The following is a 12,340-nucleotide window of genomic DNA, read 5'->3' on the forward strand; positions in this document are numbered from 1 at the left end:
TTGGAAATTAATTAATACCCCTGACTTTTTAGGTTCGACAAAGTTTGCAGACATTGTCCCAACAATTCGTGAAAATGGGCCAGGATAATGATCATCACCAGAGAGCAGGTGATAATAAAGAATCTGAAGGTGCCCCGAGTTAGCCCTTTAAATGGTCCTCAGATATCGTAAAAATTCCACAGATTAATCATAAGAATTCCCTTCACCTCGCTAGCGTATGAAACGCCTCATTTATTATTCTATCACAATGAAATAATAATAATCATAATTCTGTACGTGATAATACCTGCGTTCTTACCAAGGGGACTTACCCGCAGAGTGATTGAAAAATTACAAATAACAAAAAAAAAAAAACATGCTCAATTGGAGTTATGCAGAAAAATGATTTGGGCTTTGGTAAATCAGGCGCTCTGTGGTACCTCCTAGGAGTCATTAGGACCTAGGGTTCCTCATGGGATCGACGTAGGTTAATAAGAAAAAAAGAGTATAAGACGATTTTAAAAAGACATGAAGATAAACCTAGGCAATTAGGTTGCTTCGCAGAACCAAGACATAATTCAATTTTAAAAATATGAGATTTAACTGTTTATTGAGAGTAAGTGGGGGAAATTATTCAGGGGAGAATACTTTTTTGGACTGCAATAGTTATTTCTTAGGTTTTTACAGCTAGTCAATGCGCACTTAGTAATTAAAGGTCTTTTTATGATTATGTACAGATAGAAACATTGACAGCTAGTCAACATTAACAGAAAATATCGATTAAGTGATTCTTGTCTTGTTTGTTTTTTTTAATTATATGCAACCATTTATTGTCCAGAAAGAGAAGTGTTTTTTTTTTGCATTGAAAACTAACAAAAAATATTCAAAATGCGAAGTTGAACACGATTTAATGTTCAGGCAAAGGCGATCGATATGAAGAACTTCGGATTTCGTATTCAAAAAAACTGAAATTAATTTCTTTGCTCCAGTTTTTTCCGTTCTATGGACAAAAATTCAGAAGCAAAGGCACGAAAAAATAATGGTACTCGAAGTTAATGAACATTTTGAACGTAAAAAAATTCCCCCGCTTACTTGATCGTTCCTACTAGTCCAAGAAAGAATACAAATTACAAAAAAGTAACCCCACAGAGGAATCAACTTTACAATACTTCTCCCAGAATCAATCAGTACTTTCGATTGAGATTTACGCATTATTTGGTGAGTGAGGGGAGGCTGAGGAAGGATAAGGGGCTGCTAAAAAATAAATCTAAAAAAATATGTGAAGGCGATTGACTGTGATACCATATGATTGAGAATTAAAAACATAACAATTAATTTCTGACACAAATTGTGAGTGTCTGGTCCCGTTGCGCGTCCACGGTTCGACAAAAATTAATTGAGATTCCAATGACGTTGATTAACATCTAACGTATCGTTTTCACAGGATGTTAAAATTTATTACAAAATTAGAGGGTTAGACAAATAGAATTTAAGGAAAATATGAATGAAAATTGAAAAAAAAATTGAAATAGGAAGTTCATTGTGCATAATTATTGTCATGAAAATCTAATCAATTATCAGTGATGACTATTTTGGAAATATAATGACAGAACTGATGATAATCGTGGGCAAGCTCTGGGGTGGAGACTGACAAATGTAAAAGGTTTAAGTGATGTTGTATTGATTGATACGACAAATCAATATAATTGAATACGTTTCAATAAGAAGTGTAATGTAACCATTATTTTATGTGTTGTTTAATTTTTGTTTCGTTTATTATTAGTAGCTGTGTATGTAGGGGAGAGGTAGAAAGAGATGAACTAGAGCTCGGATACTTCTTCAAACCCATCAATTGGAAGGAAAAATGCCTACTGACAATCTCATTTTCTCGAAATTTATGAGTTTGCAGACAACTGCAAAATGACATGAGCATCTGCTTTACAATCGTCTCTTTCTACCCTTCAATTAATTATTTTATTTCCATTAGTGTAATTACTCGGGATTAACTGCTATAATTGTCTGACTTGGACACAACCTAATTTTTTCGTCATGCAATTTGAGCGAATGTTATGCTACGTGTTTCGTTTAAGTAATTGGTACTTTTGGAGTGATAACAGCACTATGGAAATTCTTTAGTGAGCGATTATTGCGATAACAGAGGTATAATAAGGATAATGAATATTGTTATTTTAGTTTTCCAGGGAACCTGGAAGGTTTTGTTAGTGTTTATGGAGTTTGCGTGTAATTAATTCGATAAGATTAGGACCTAGGAACTGAGGTAATTGAAAATGAATCAAAAAATATCGAGAATTCAGTCTTAATCTGAATTTCAAATTTTTGATCATAATTCAATTGTGTGCGCTACCTGCTCGATTGGAAATGCTATTTTCTGTTAAGCTATTCGGAGAAAATTATAAAAAATCTCACATCACAGATTTACGATGGAAAAATATTCCGCAATGGAATATTAAAAAGTTGATGAAAAAATTTATGAATTTAACTACAGCCCGTTATCGCAAATCGTTTAGAGACCAATAAATTATTCCAATTGATCGTTGTTATGTATGTTGATTTCGTATTTACGAGCTACTTGCCTTAAGTGTAATGTTTTTAGAGAGAGAAGAGAGATTCAAGAAATGGGTGCTCAGTACACAGACCATTTCTCTCTAGACTATGCTCCATTCTGTTTTTTTTTTTATTCAATTAGTACTACCTATTTTCGATCATATGTCAGGAGTTCCAATTATTGTCAATTTATTTTCTGCACAATGGAATCAATTGTTCAGTTTTTGGACTGAAGATTGAATAATCATCGAAGAAATCCGAGTCAATTCACAACTACTCAATTATGAAAGAAAAAATTTAAGAAAATATAAATTAAGAAATAAAGCTGAATAAACCGGAAGAATCATAATAATTCAAACAACGCCAATTAGTTGCTCATTTGCGAGCAAAAAATCGGAGACAATAATTGGAACTCAGATTAACTAAAAATAATAAATAATGATGAGCTCGTTCGAAGGGATCATTCTGAAATGATACGGATGATCTGATAAGAAAGGTCACATCACAAGGGAATTACAGACAGACCAATAATTTATTACGTAATGTGTGTAGGCAATACACAGTGCGACACAATAAAATCGTGAATGAAGTCAATGATTCTTCGTTTTCCTGTTTTATTTATATCCAAGCTTTTGTAACATTTCATTGGGCCACTCCACTGAGTCATTCAGAAATGCACTCACTTTCTTTTCACGGAAAAAAATGACTGCTGAGTTTCTTGGTGGTGTGACGGAGATGGAGACAGTCACTTCCAGACTGTTTTGCTTCCGAACGGAAGCATGAAAGGTCATTCTCAATCTTTACAGTTCAAAATTTTACTGAGAAATAATAATAATAATACTGGTAATAATAATAGATTGAATAAAATAAAAAATGTGCTTCAAATAAAACTGTATTTGGCAAGTTTTGGGATTTTCTAATTTTTAATTGCAAGTAGTCTAGAACGGTACAAAATATTCCAAATTAATTCACCATCATCCGGGTTGATTTTGTCACTATCATGACAGTGATATCAACAATGAAATGTTTGTACTGAGAATTCGGGAGACGACGCACAAGACCTTGGGATGATGTCAACGCATCACTTGAATCTCGAGTTGGTTCATCAGCATTAACATATGAACAGGAAGAGTTGATTTCCAATTTGTCTAAGACTCATTTCCTAGTTTATTTATAGAGTTCTAAAGAAATTCGCATCGCAGTGGCATTCTATAATTGAAGTCTTAATTACAGTATCGTCATTAATTGTTCAATTATTTTAGAAGCAGTTGCCTGAGGGAACGAGTAATAAACCATTTTTTTCACAAAATTTTTGACGTACGGAAAATTTAATAGAACCCCCGCGTTTATTAGGAACTGTATTGGAATTCGCAGATAATTATATTCTGGAAATAATTGAATATTCATAATTAGAGCACTGAATTTTCATCTAATTAAAATCCTCTACTTGTCAATTTTATTCATTAATCAATCAGCTAATTCATAATGCTGATTTCCGGTTTGAAAATATAGAGCTAATGAGTTAAGCAACAAATCGATTAATGAGTTCATTAATTCCGTAGAATTTTAATTATCTACAATAAGTCGTCAACGAATCGTTATTATTCTAAATAACATGATTCATTTCATTATTTTTCCCGCTGGCAATTCATGTCTCAAATGCGCGGTAGAAAGTAACCGGCGCCTTCGAAACTTTGTAAAGTTAAATACATGGTTCTGCCAACTAAATCCGTGATCACGTACACGTTATCGTTGGGGCTGCCCCCGTCATCATGACCATCAAAGATCCATCGAGTGGGGATTTTGTGGTCTCTCCACAGGAGCTGGACGCCGGCTCATATAAAGCGAATATACGCAATCGGCGCGGTCAGTCGACAATCACTTCAGTCTGTCAACTTTATAATTCTCTGGGTTCTTATCATCAAGACAGTAAAAGTAATCAAGGTCAGTCATTCATCAAATTACTTAATTACTTTACCATCGTCGTAAAAATCATTGTAAATCATCGATCAAACACGTTTGAAAATGAATCATAAACACCTAGTGTACTCGCCCGGAAACTGCATTTATCACTAGTTTTTATTGGTCATTTTGCAAAAATTTCAATATTTTCTAATTCGTGCATGTGACTCATTCTCCTGAGATTTTTTACATACAAATCCTTGATCGTTAATTTTCCAAGCTCTGTCAGACGTATTTATATAATACTACAATATATTAATTACATGTAACGAATATCAAATCCGGGAAAGTATTCCTAACATTTGAAAATTCATTTTTTAATCGTTAACAACTATTTAACTAGTAGAATAGGATCGCGTAGTCCTGTTCAGCTAAACATTGAATCTAATTTTTAGAAAATTAATGCGTTATTTTTGTATAATTGTTTCAATCAATAATTTCATAGATATCATTCGTAAAAAAAATAATTTGTAACTGTTTGATAAAAATCGGTGAAGCTATATAAAATATTGTGAATCAGGCGGATATGATTAGCAAACATGTGTCTACCGAAAAAATGAGATAAGTAAAAGTTTTCCGATATTCAAAATAGAAAAAATATGCGAACAGATTAAAATTCTTCCAGTGCAGGTGACACTTAACAGTTTCATTGTCAAAAAAAAATTCCAAGGAAATGATGGAGATGTCTATGGTCATTAATAATAAAATCGTCATCATAAATTGACAGTCTCATTAGCGCAGAATCTTCTATATCTTCGATTGCGAATCACTGAATAAATTATGCAAAATGTAGATAAAAGAATCTCTGTTAATCTGTCATTCCCATAATTATTTAACTTTACATAACGCATCATTCGGAATTCAACAAGTAGCTATTGGAAAATCAGCGGAGTTATTGATGAACAGTAGACAGGATTTATAAAAATATGATGTTACCTCGCGTGCTTGAGAAGCCAATGAGTGATTCACAGCAGGCCCATTTGAAGAGACAGATATTGCACATGGATTTCTCACGCACTCGGGGAATACACCGACGGTTTGTTCGTTTCGCAATAGGAGTCATCGATGAATCGAAACGGATGCATTACTGACATTGCTCCCAATTTAATATCAGATGAAGAATAATTCATGTGGAAAGATTTATGACCGATTGGTTTTGAAATAGATTTTGCAGTTGTAATTGAATTGTTGGAATGGAGTTTATCATTCTTGGTTGACAGTTATTAATCATTTGGGGGAGTTGAACATGAGAGAGTTAATTTCTCATGGAGCGAAGTTAATATACCACTTGTCCCTTTTTATTGCTTGACATATACAATAGATTGACCAACTCGAAGTAAGTTGATGATCAAAAGCTTCAGACATTCTGATCGACATTAGCCTGACATTAGTCTGTATCCACCAAAAAAAATTGATAAGGCTCAGAGGAGTCAATCAGGTACAGAGACTCAGGAATTTAAAAAATCCCATGTTGGAATTCCAAATAATTTCACTACCAATTCACTACCAATGGCATTTGTCGAACAACAAAATTCGTCATGACTTCATCCCAATAATCTTCTCCATATAGAGAATTCCAACTTCCAAGTCTCTATCACCAAGAGAGCATGTAAAATCATGTAAATATCTACTTATAAAAACCGTTTCGTATTCTTCCACTAATGAATAAACTACTCATGCGAATAATTCTTAGCCACAAGGTCTTTCAACACAGCATCTATTCATCAAACTCTAATGCACCTTCAACTCCTTTAACTCCTTCCAGATGGGATCGTCGGAGCCTCTGATCGTGGAAACGATCTACATGTACGAGAGGGAGAACGCCGAGCTACATCACACAGATCGATTTGAATTGGTTCACGAGGAGGATCCAACCCCGGTTCTCCGTAGAGGCCAGGAGTTCAGTCTCGCTGTGAGATTCAATCGGGAGTATGTGGAGGAGACAGACATTGTCCGACTGCTCTTCAACTTTGGGCCAAGTCCCAGTGTTTTCAAGGGAACGAGAGGAGTCAATGAGGTGAAACCTAGGGAGTCTTCCCCCTTGAACTTGGAAGCCTGGGGGGTGAGGATAGTGGGGAACACTGACACTGATCTTATGATAGAGGCTAGGAGCCCAGTGGACAGTCCTGTTGGTATCTGGCAGCTTAATGTGGAGACTACCACTCTTGGCAGGAGACAATCTCCGAATATCTTCAACTATGAAAAGGATATTTATCTGCTCTTCAATCCTTGGCTTAAAGGTTAGTCTCTAGATTCGGGATTCCGAGGGGATGATCACTTCAACCAAGTGGGAAATTACTCCCCTGTCAAAATAAATTCTACGTCACTCGACAATTTTAATCCAGTTATGCTTTGTCCTTGTTCATTGTGTTGGATTTATTGGATTTTTTTGTCATGAACGAGTCCATATCACATCAGAACCTGGTTAATAATATCTCAAGATGGCAATGGTTAATAATATGGCATCAACATTAAGGTCAATTAGAGGTCGTCTTTGCTCGTAGTTGAGAGGCAATAATTTTTTTTCCGCCGATAACAAAGATATGAGTCATGAGATGTTGTCAACAGGACAATTTTTATGGATATTCTTCTAGAGATATTGCGGAAAAAATATTTTTTGGACATAAAGATCCTCTTTTACTATATTTCAGAGGATATGGTTTATATGGAGCCTGAAACACGTCTGGACGAGTATATTTTAAACGATATTGGAAAGATCTGGATTGGGCCCCATGGCAGCGCACGTGGACGTGAATGGATATTTGGTCAATTCGATAAAGCAGTTCTTCCCGCTTGTATGTTGATGTTCCAAAGGTCGAATATCAAGACCGAACAGCGTGGAGATCCCATCAAGGTCTCACGTACTATTTCGAAAATGGTGAGTGATGTTTTGTCATTTTTACTGAACATTTCTCTCCATGTGAAGGCCGTACTTGAAACATTATCATAATGTTCATCATCCGAATAATGATCCCTAAAATTGCTTCAGGCAAACGCCTTCAACGTCGTAGACGGGAAGTACGTGTACGACGGTATCCTCGAGGGCAATTGGTCACCCCCGTACGACGACGGCATCTCTCCGTCGGCCTGGACTGGTAGCATTCCCATCCTGGAGCAGTATCTGGAGACCGGCGGGGAGCGAGTGAAATACGGCCAGTGCTGGGTGTTCGCAGGCATCGTCACAACGATCTGCCGAGCCCTAGGGCTGCCCTCTCGAGTCGTCACAAACATCGTTTCAGCGCACGACACGAATGGTTCCCTCTCACTGGACGTCTACTTTGACGCTGATATGAATCGCTTGGACACCGATCCGGAGACAGGAGGACCCACTGACTCGATCTGGAATTATCACGTGTGGAACGACGTTTGGATGTCTCGGCCAGATCTTCCTAGGGGCTACGGAGGGTGGCAGGCTATCGATGGAACCCCTCAAGAACAGTCTGAGGGATTGTATCGGTGCGGACCAGCTTCTGTCGAAGCTATCAGACAGGGGGTCACTGGGTGTAACTATGACATACCTTTCCTCATTGCCAGTGTCAATGCTGATCAGATACGGTGGATTCAGGATCCCAATTCCATTATTGGCTGGAGGAAAATCGATACGAACACTCAACAGTAAATATGTTAATTTCATTTTAACGATGTTCAACAATTTGTTTTTCGAAGTCGCAGTCTTACCGCTGGATACTTTATGAGACAATCCTGTGAATGAGATTTTTTCTCGTTTCAATCTTGGAGTACGCAGTATCGACTCCTTTGGTGATGATTCCATTTCAATTTTTCTCATCTCAGTTAAAATGTAAAATCTGAATTTTTGCCTCGTCTCGGGATTTTTAGAATATTTTTCCTTATTTTAAAGCTCAAAAATAGAGTTGACACGTGGCGATAATAAATCTTATTTTTTTCAGTATTGGACGTATGATATTGACAAAAAAACCATGGATTTTCGATCCAAACGGAGATAGAGACAGGGCAGATATCACACATGAATATAAAGCCCCTGAAGGTACAGTGAATCATCCAATAAATTATTACGTATTGTCATTGGAACCTTTGCACTCTCATGTGTCAATCGGCGTTTGTCTAACGTAGTGGAATTTTTACTAAAAATATTATCAATTATCCTAGCATTTAATTGATTGAAGCTTCAATAATACATATACTTGTATTCTATCGAAATTCGAAACATGATTGAACAGTTTGTGACTAAGAGCATAGGCTCAGTCAAATGAGAAGACCTATAGGGTAGGATTATAATCGAAATATTATTATTCGACAAGAGGGTGTTTCATTCACAAAATAATAATATAAAAATTATTTGAAGGAACTCGAGCTGAACGCTTGACCTTATACAGAGCAGTTCGGAGTATTCCATCAGCGAAGAGGGCTTACGCTGGAGGTGAGCAAGTAGTAGAAGACGTTGAATTCAAACTCGCCGATCTTGATCGTGTCAACATCGGCGATCCTTTCACCATCCGCATTGACCTTGAGAATAAATCCGAGGAGAGGAGGACAGTCAAAGTTGTTTTATCAGCCGGAAGTGTTTATTACAATGGAGTCAAGGCCCAACAGATCAAGAGGGCTGAAGGGGAATTCGAACTTGCAGCAGCGGAGAAAAGATCTTTGCAACTCAGGTGTACGGTGGAGGAGTATTTAGATAAATTAGTGGAGTACGCCAATATGAAGTTGAATGCCATCGCTGTTGTCCAGGAGACCAATCAGACGTGGGCGGATGAGGATGATTTCCAAGTCATCAAGCCAACAATTAAAGTCGAGGTAAATTGTCACGATAATACTGGTGGGAGGGAAATTGAAATTGTGAGTCTAGTCTTTATTGAGAGAAAACGAAATTAAATTAAAAATAAATTATTAATCTCATAGCATTCAAAGCTTCGAAGGTAATCAAAGGATTGCAACGATTTAAAAAAATTTTAAAAAGTACTTGTGTCCAATGCTTTAAAAGAAATTATCACCAAAGACTTGAAAAGCCCAATTTCGTATGTTTGATAATCTGCTAGATTATTTGCAATTAAAATAATAAAATCTACAAATCGATCCAGAACAAGATTTCTATGTGGAAGCGAAATGAATAACAATTCTTTGAAATTCGTTATTTATTTTAAGATTGAAGGAGATCCTGTCGTTGGACAACCATCCACAATCACCCTGAGCTTCACAAATCCACTGAAGATTTATCTGACTGAGTGTGTGTTTAATTATGCTGGCCCGGGCCTATCCAAAAATAAAACGATTCAATTCAGGGACGTCGGTCCTCTCGAGGACATTAAAGTTGAACATCAATTGGTGCCGCAGAAGCCAGGACAGCAGAAAATCATTGCGACATTCACATCGAGACAGCTTGTGGACGTCACTGGAGCAGTTGTTGTGGACGTTGATGAAGCGTAGTTACGATATTAACAAAAAATTTTCAACTCTGAGAATTCCAAATTGTTGCAATATTTTTTTACAGTACTCATTTCGATAGCTCGTAGATTGTTTCATACCAGTGATATTAAACTTTGATGACAAGTGTTATTTTTCATGAATAATATAAATTAAACTACTGAAAAAACTAAACAATTAGCATGTGCCATTTTTCCCCCTAGAATTCTGCAATGAAAACGAAAAACGTCTAGAGAACTGAGATCTCAGAAGACCATTGACTTGGTGTTTTTTTTATTGTCATAATTCCATTAGCAGGAAAGAAATGGAATCAGTTTATCACATATTTGTACCTCTGGAAAAAGACCAACTCCTGATTAATTCTCGGGAATCCTCGTTTGTTTATTCATCCACTAATTGTAAAAAAGTTTATGCGAAATCACAGTTCATGGAAAACTGCAGAGACCAAAAAACAAGAGAGCACAGGGCACCGTAGATAATCGGCAGAATACTTCCTCTGTTCGTGAGCACTGCAGCTGGGGATCTCTCGACCCCGTGCGAGGTCCTCACGAGATCCTTTTCAAAATCCTTCAAAGACACTTCTCTCTCCACTTCCTTAAGGATCTCCTGCACCACCATTTCAATTTCCTGATGCATTAAAAATGTCTTCAATTCCTTTACGAACGTCTGTCCCTTCATAGTTGTCTTTCCTCCAAGACTTTCACCTTTTTCCAGCTCCTTCCCCGTCTCCAAATCCGAAGAAATGACCTTCGTCTCCGTATCTTTCTCCAAAACCGTCACTTCATTCAGAACCCTCATCTCACTGTTCTTCATCAAATTGTGCTGATAAATCTCAAGTGCTCGACACAGATTCCTCGCCCTCTCCTCCACCATTTCGAAGGCCCTGATCACCTCCCTCGGAATTTCCGCGATTTCTTCCTGCTTTCGAATGAGTTTATTCGAGTATTTTCCGCAGCTCTCGATTAAACAGCTTCTCGAGGTCGAGGAAATAGTGTTCCCCATCAACTCTCCCCAACGAAGCAAATTAATATTCATCAGGCTCCTGATAGGATCAACCTGATGATTGGCGTCTTTCGTCAATGCGCAATTGATTGGTGAATAAATCGATTGAACATCAGTATTCGTTAATTGAGAATCACAACAGAAATTCTGAATCTCTAATCGATCCTTTCCAGTTGCTGAATCTATTAAAATACATTTATCGGTATTTATTTCTTTGCATGGGAACTTCAACTTTGTCGTCCCCAACGAAATAACATTCGCTCCTTGATTATCATTACGATAACCTTCTGTACAATTTAATAATAATGATCTTGATGTTTGGGTTTCCATCACCCTGAGGATTTTAACAGGGGATGACATTTCATGTCGTAAATTATCGTTTGGTTTTTCTTCAGAAGCTGAAGCAGGGAGCACCGGGTTCAGATTGCAAGAGATCTCGACGTCCACTAATTTTTTAGAAATTATATTATTGATTCGAGATTTGTTAACTGGTTGTGGGGAAGGAAGAGGATCAAGATCACAAGAGACACCTGCATCAGTCAGAAAAGGAGAAGATTCTGTTTCTGTGAATATGGTCGATTGCTCCTGGGTTGTAGGAACAGTCTGGAGACTCTGGGATGTTTCCAGTGGCACCAGAGTTTGAGTTTCGAGGTTTTGGAATTTTTTGATCATTTTCGAGGGGATTTTTGAGGCCTTGGAGCTCCTACCTGATGAGGTCGAAGGGATCGATGAGTTCGAAATCTTCGCTAACTTCTCGAACAATGTTCGTGACGCTTTCACAGATTGTTCAGATGATTTTATCGTGGGGATTCGCGAGGATGTCCTGTTTGGAGATTTTGGAGACTTTTCCTCGAATGAGAGAATTTCTTGGAGCATTCGGAGGGACTGCGAGTGTTTCTGGGATTTTTTTGAGCTTTCCTGAGAGTCCAACGAGCTTTTACTGCGGTTTGTGGTAATTTTATCGTGTTCTGAGATTTTTTTTTCGAGTTTTTTTACTTCCTCGGTAGAAACGAATGTCGTCGACCTAAAAATCTGAGATTTTCTGGGAATCCTGACCCCGGCTTTCTCCAGTTTGCACAGTCCTTGAGATGGCTGGAGCTTAGACATGGACGGCAATGTTGAATTTGAAGAATTTTGACATTTCGAAATGATTTTTTGGTTTTCTGGTCGCCGTTGAAGACTTTGAACCGCTGATTCTGATTTTTCTGGCTTTTTTTGGGGGGGAAGTCTTGGTTTTGAGATTTCAGGCTCTTTTATACCTGCCAAAGGTCTGAATAACGCTCGACCCCTTGTAATTGTGGGTATAGCTGTCTTCGAGGGCTTGCGACAAGCCTGTTTCTGTAGAAATGATCCTGATGCAAAGCTGCTTCGGATTCTGTTGAGTTTTGAAGGTTTCGGGGGCTCGGGATCGATAATTTCTTCTCGCGAT

At 37.5% G+C, this 12,340-nt stretch overlaps 2 protein-coding genes across 5 annotated transcripts in view; both read left to right on the forward strand.

Annotated features, from left to right (window-relative positions):
- LOC135165222 (GRAM domain-containing protein 2B-like) overlaps positions 1–3,139 on the forward strand; it is a 36,074-nt gene extending 32,935 nt beyond the window's left edge. For all 4 annotated transcript variants that reach the window (XM_064126308.1, XM_064126306.1, XM_064126307.1 and 1 more), the window contains one exon: positions 33–3,139. In XM_064126308.1, the coding sequence (XP_063982378.1) occupies positions 33–143 (111 nt within the window). In that variant the 3' untranslated portion in view covers positions 144–3,139. The remainder of the gene's footprint in view (positions 1–32) is intronic.
- A 1,191-nt stretch (positions 3,140–4,330) lies between these two features.
- Positions 4,331–10,086, forward strand: LOC135165221 (hemocyte protein-glutamine gamma-glutamyltransferase-like). Its single transcript, XM_064126305.1, has 7 exons — positions 4,331–4,488; positions 6,272–6,746; positions 7,158–7,384; positions 7,496–8,121; positions 8,415–8,512; positions 8,831–9,282; positions 9,631–10,086. The coding sequence occupies exons 2-7, from the start codon at positions 6,272–6,274 to the stop codon at positions 9,910–9,912; spliced, it is 2,160 nt and encodes a 719-aa protein (XP_063982375.1). The 5' UTR covers positions 4,331–4,488; the 3' UTR covers positions 9,913–10,086.
- The last annotated feature ends 2,254 nt before the right edge of the window (positions 10,087–12,340 follow it).

This window comes from Diachasmimorpha longicaudata, chromosome 8 (genome assembly GCF_034640455.1).
Source record: "Diachasmimorpha longicaudata isolate KC_UGA_2023 chromosome 8, iyDiaLong2, whole genome shotgun sequence".
In the NCBI taxonomy this organism is placed as follows: Eukaryota; Metazoa; Arthropoda; class Insecta; order Hymenoptera; family Braconidae; genus Diachasmimorpha; species Diachasmimorpha longicaudata.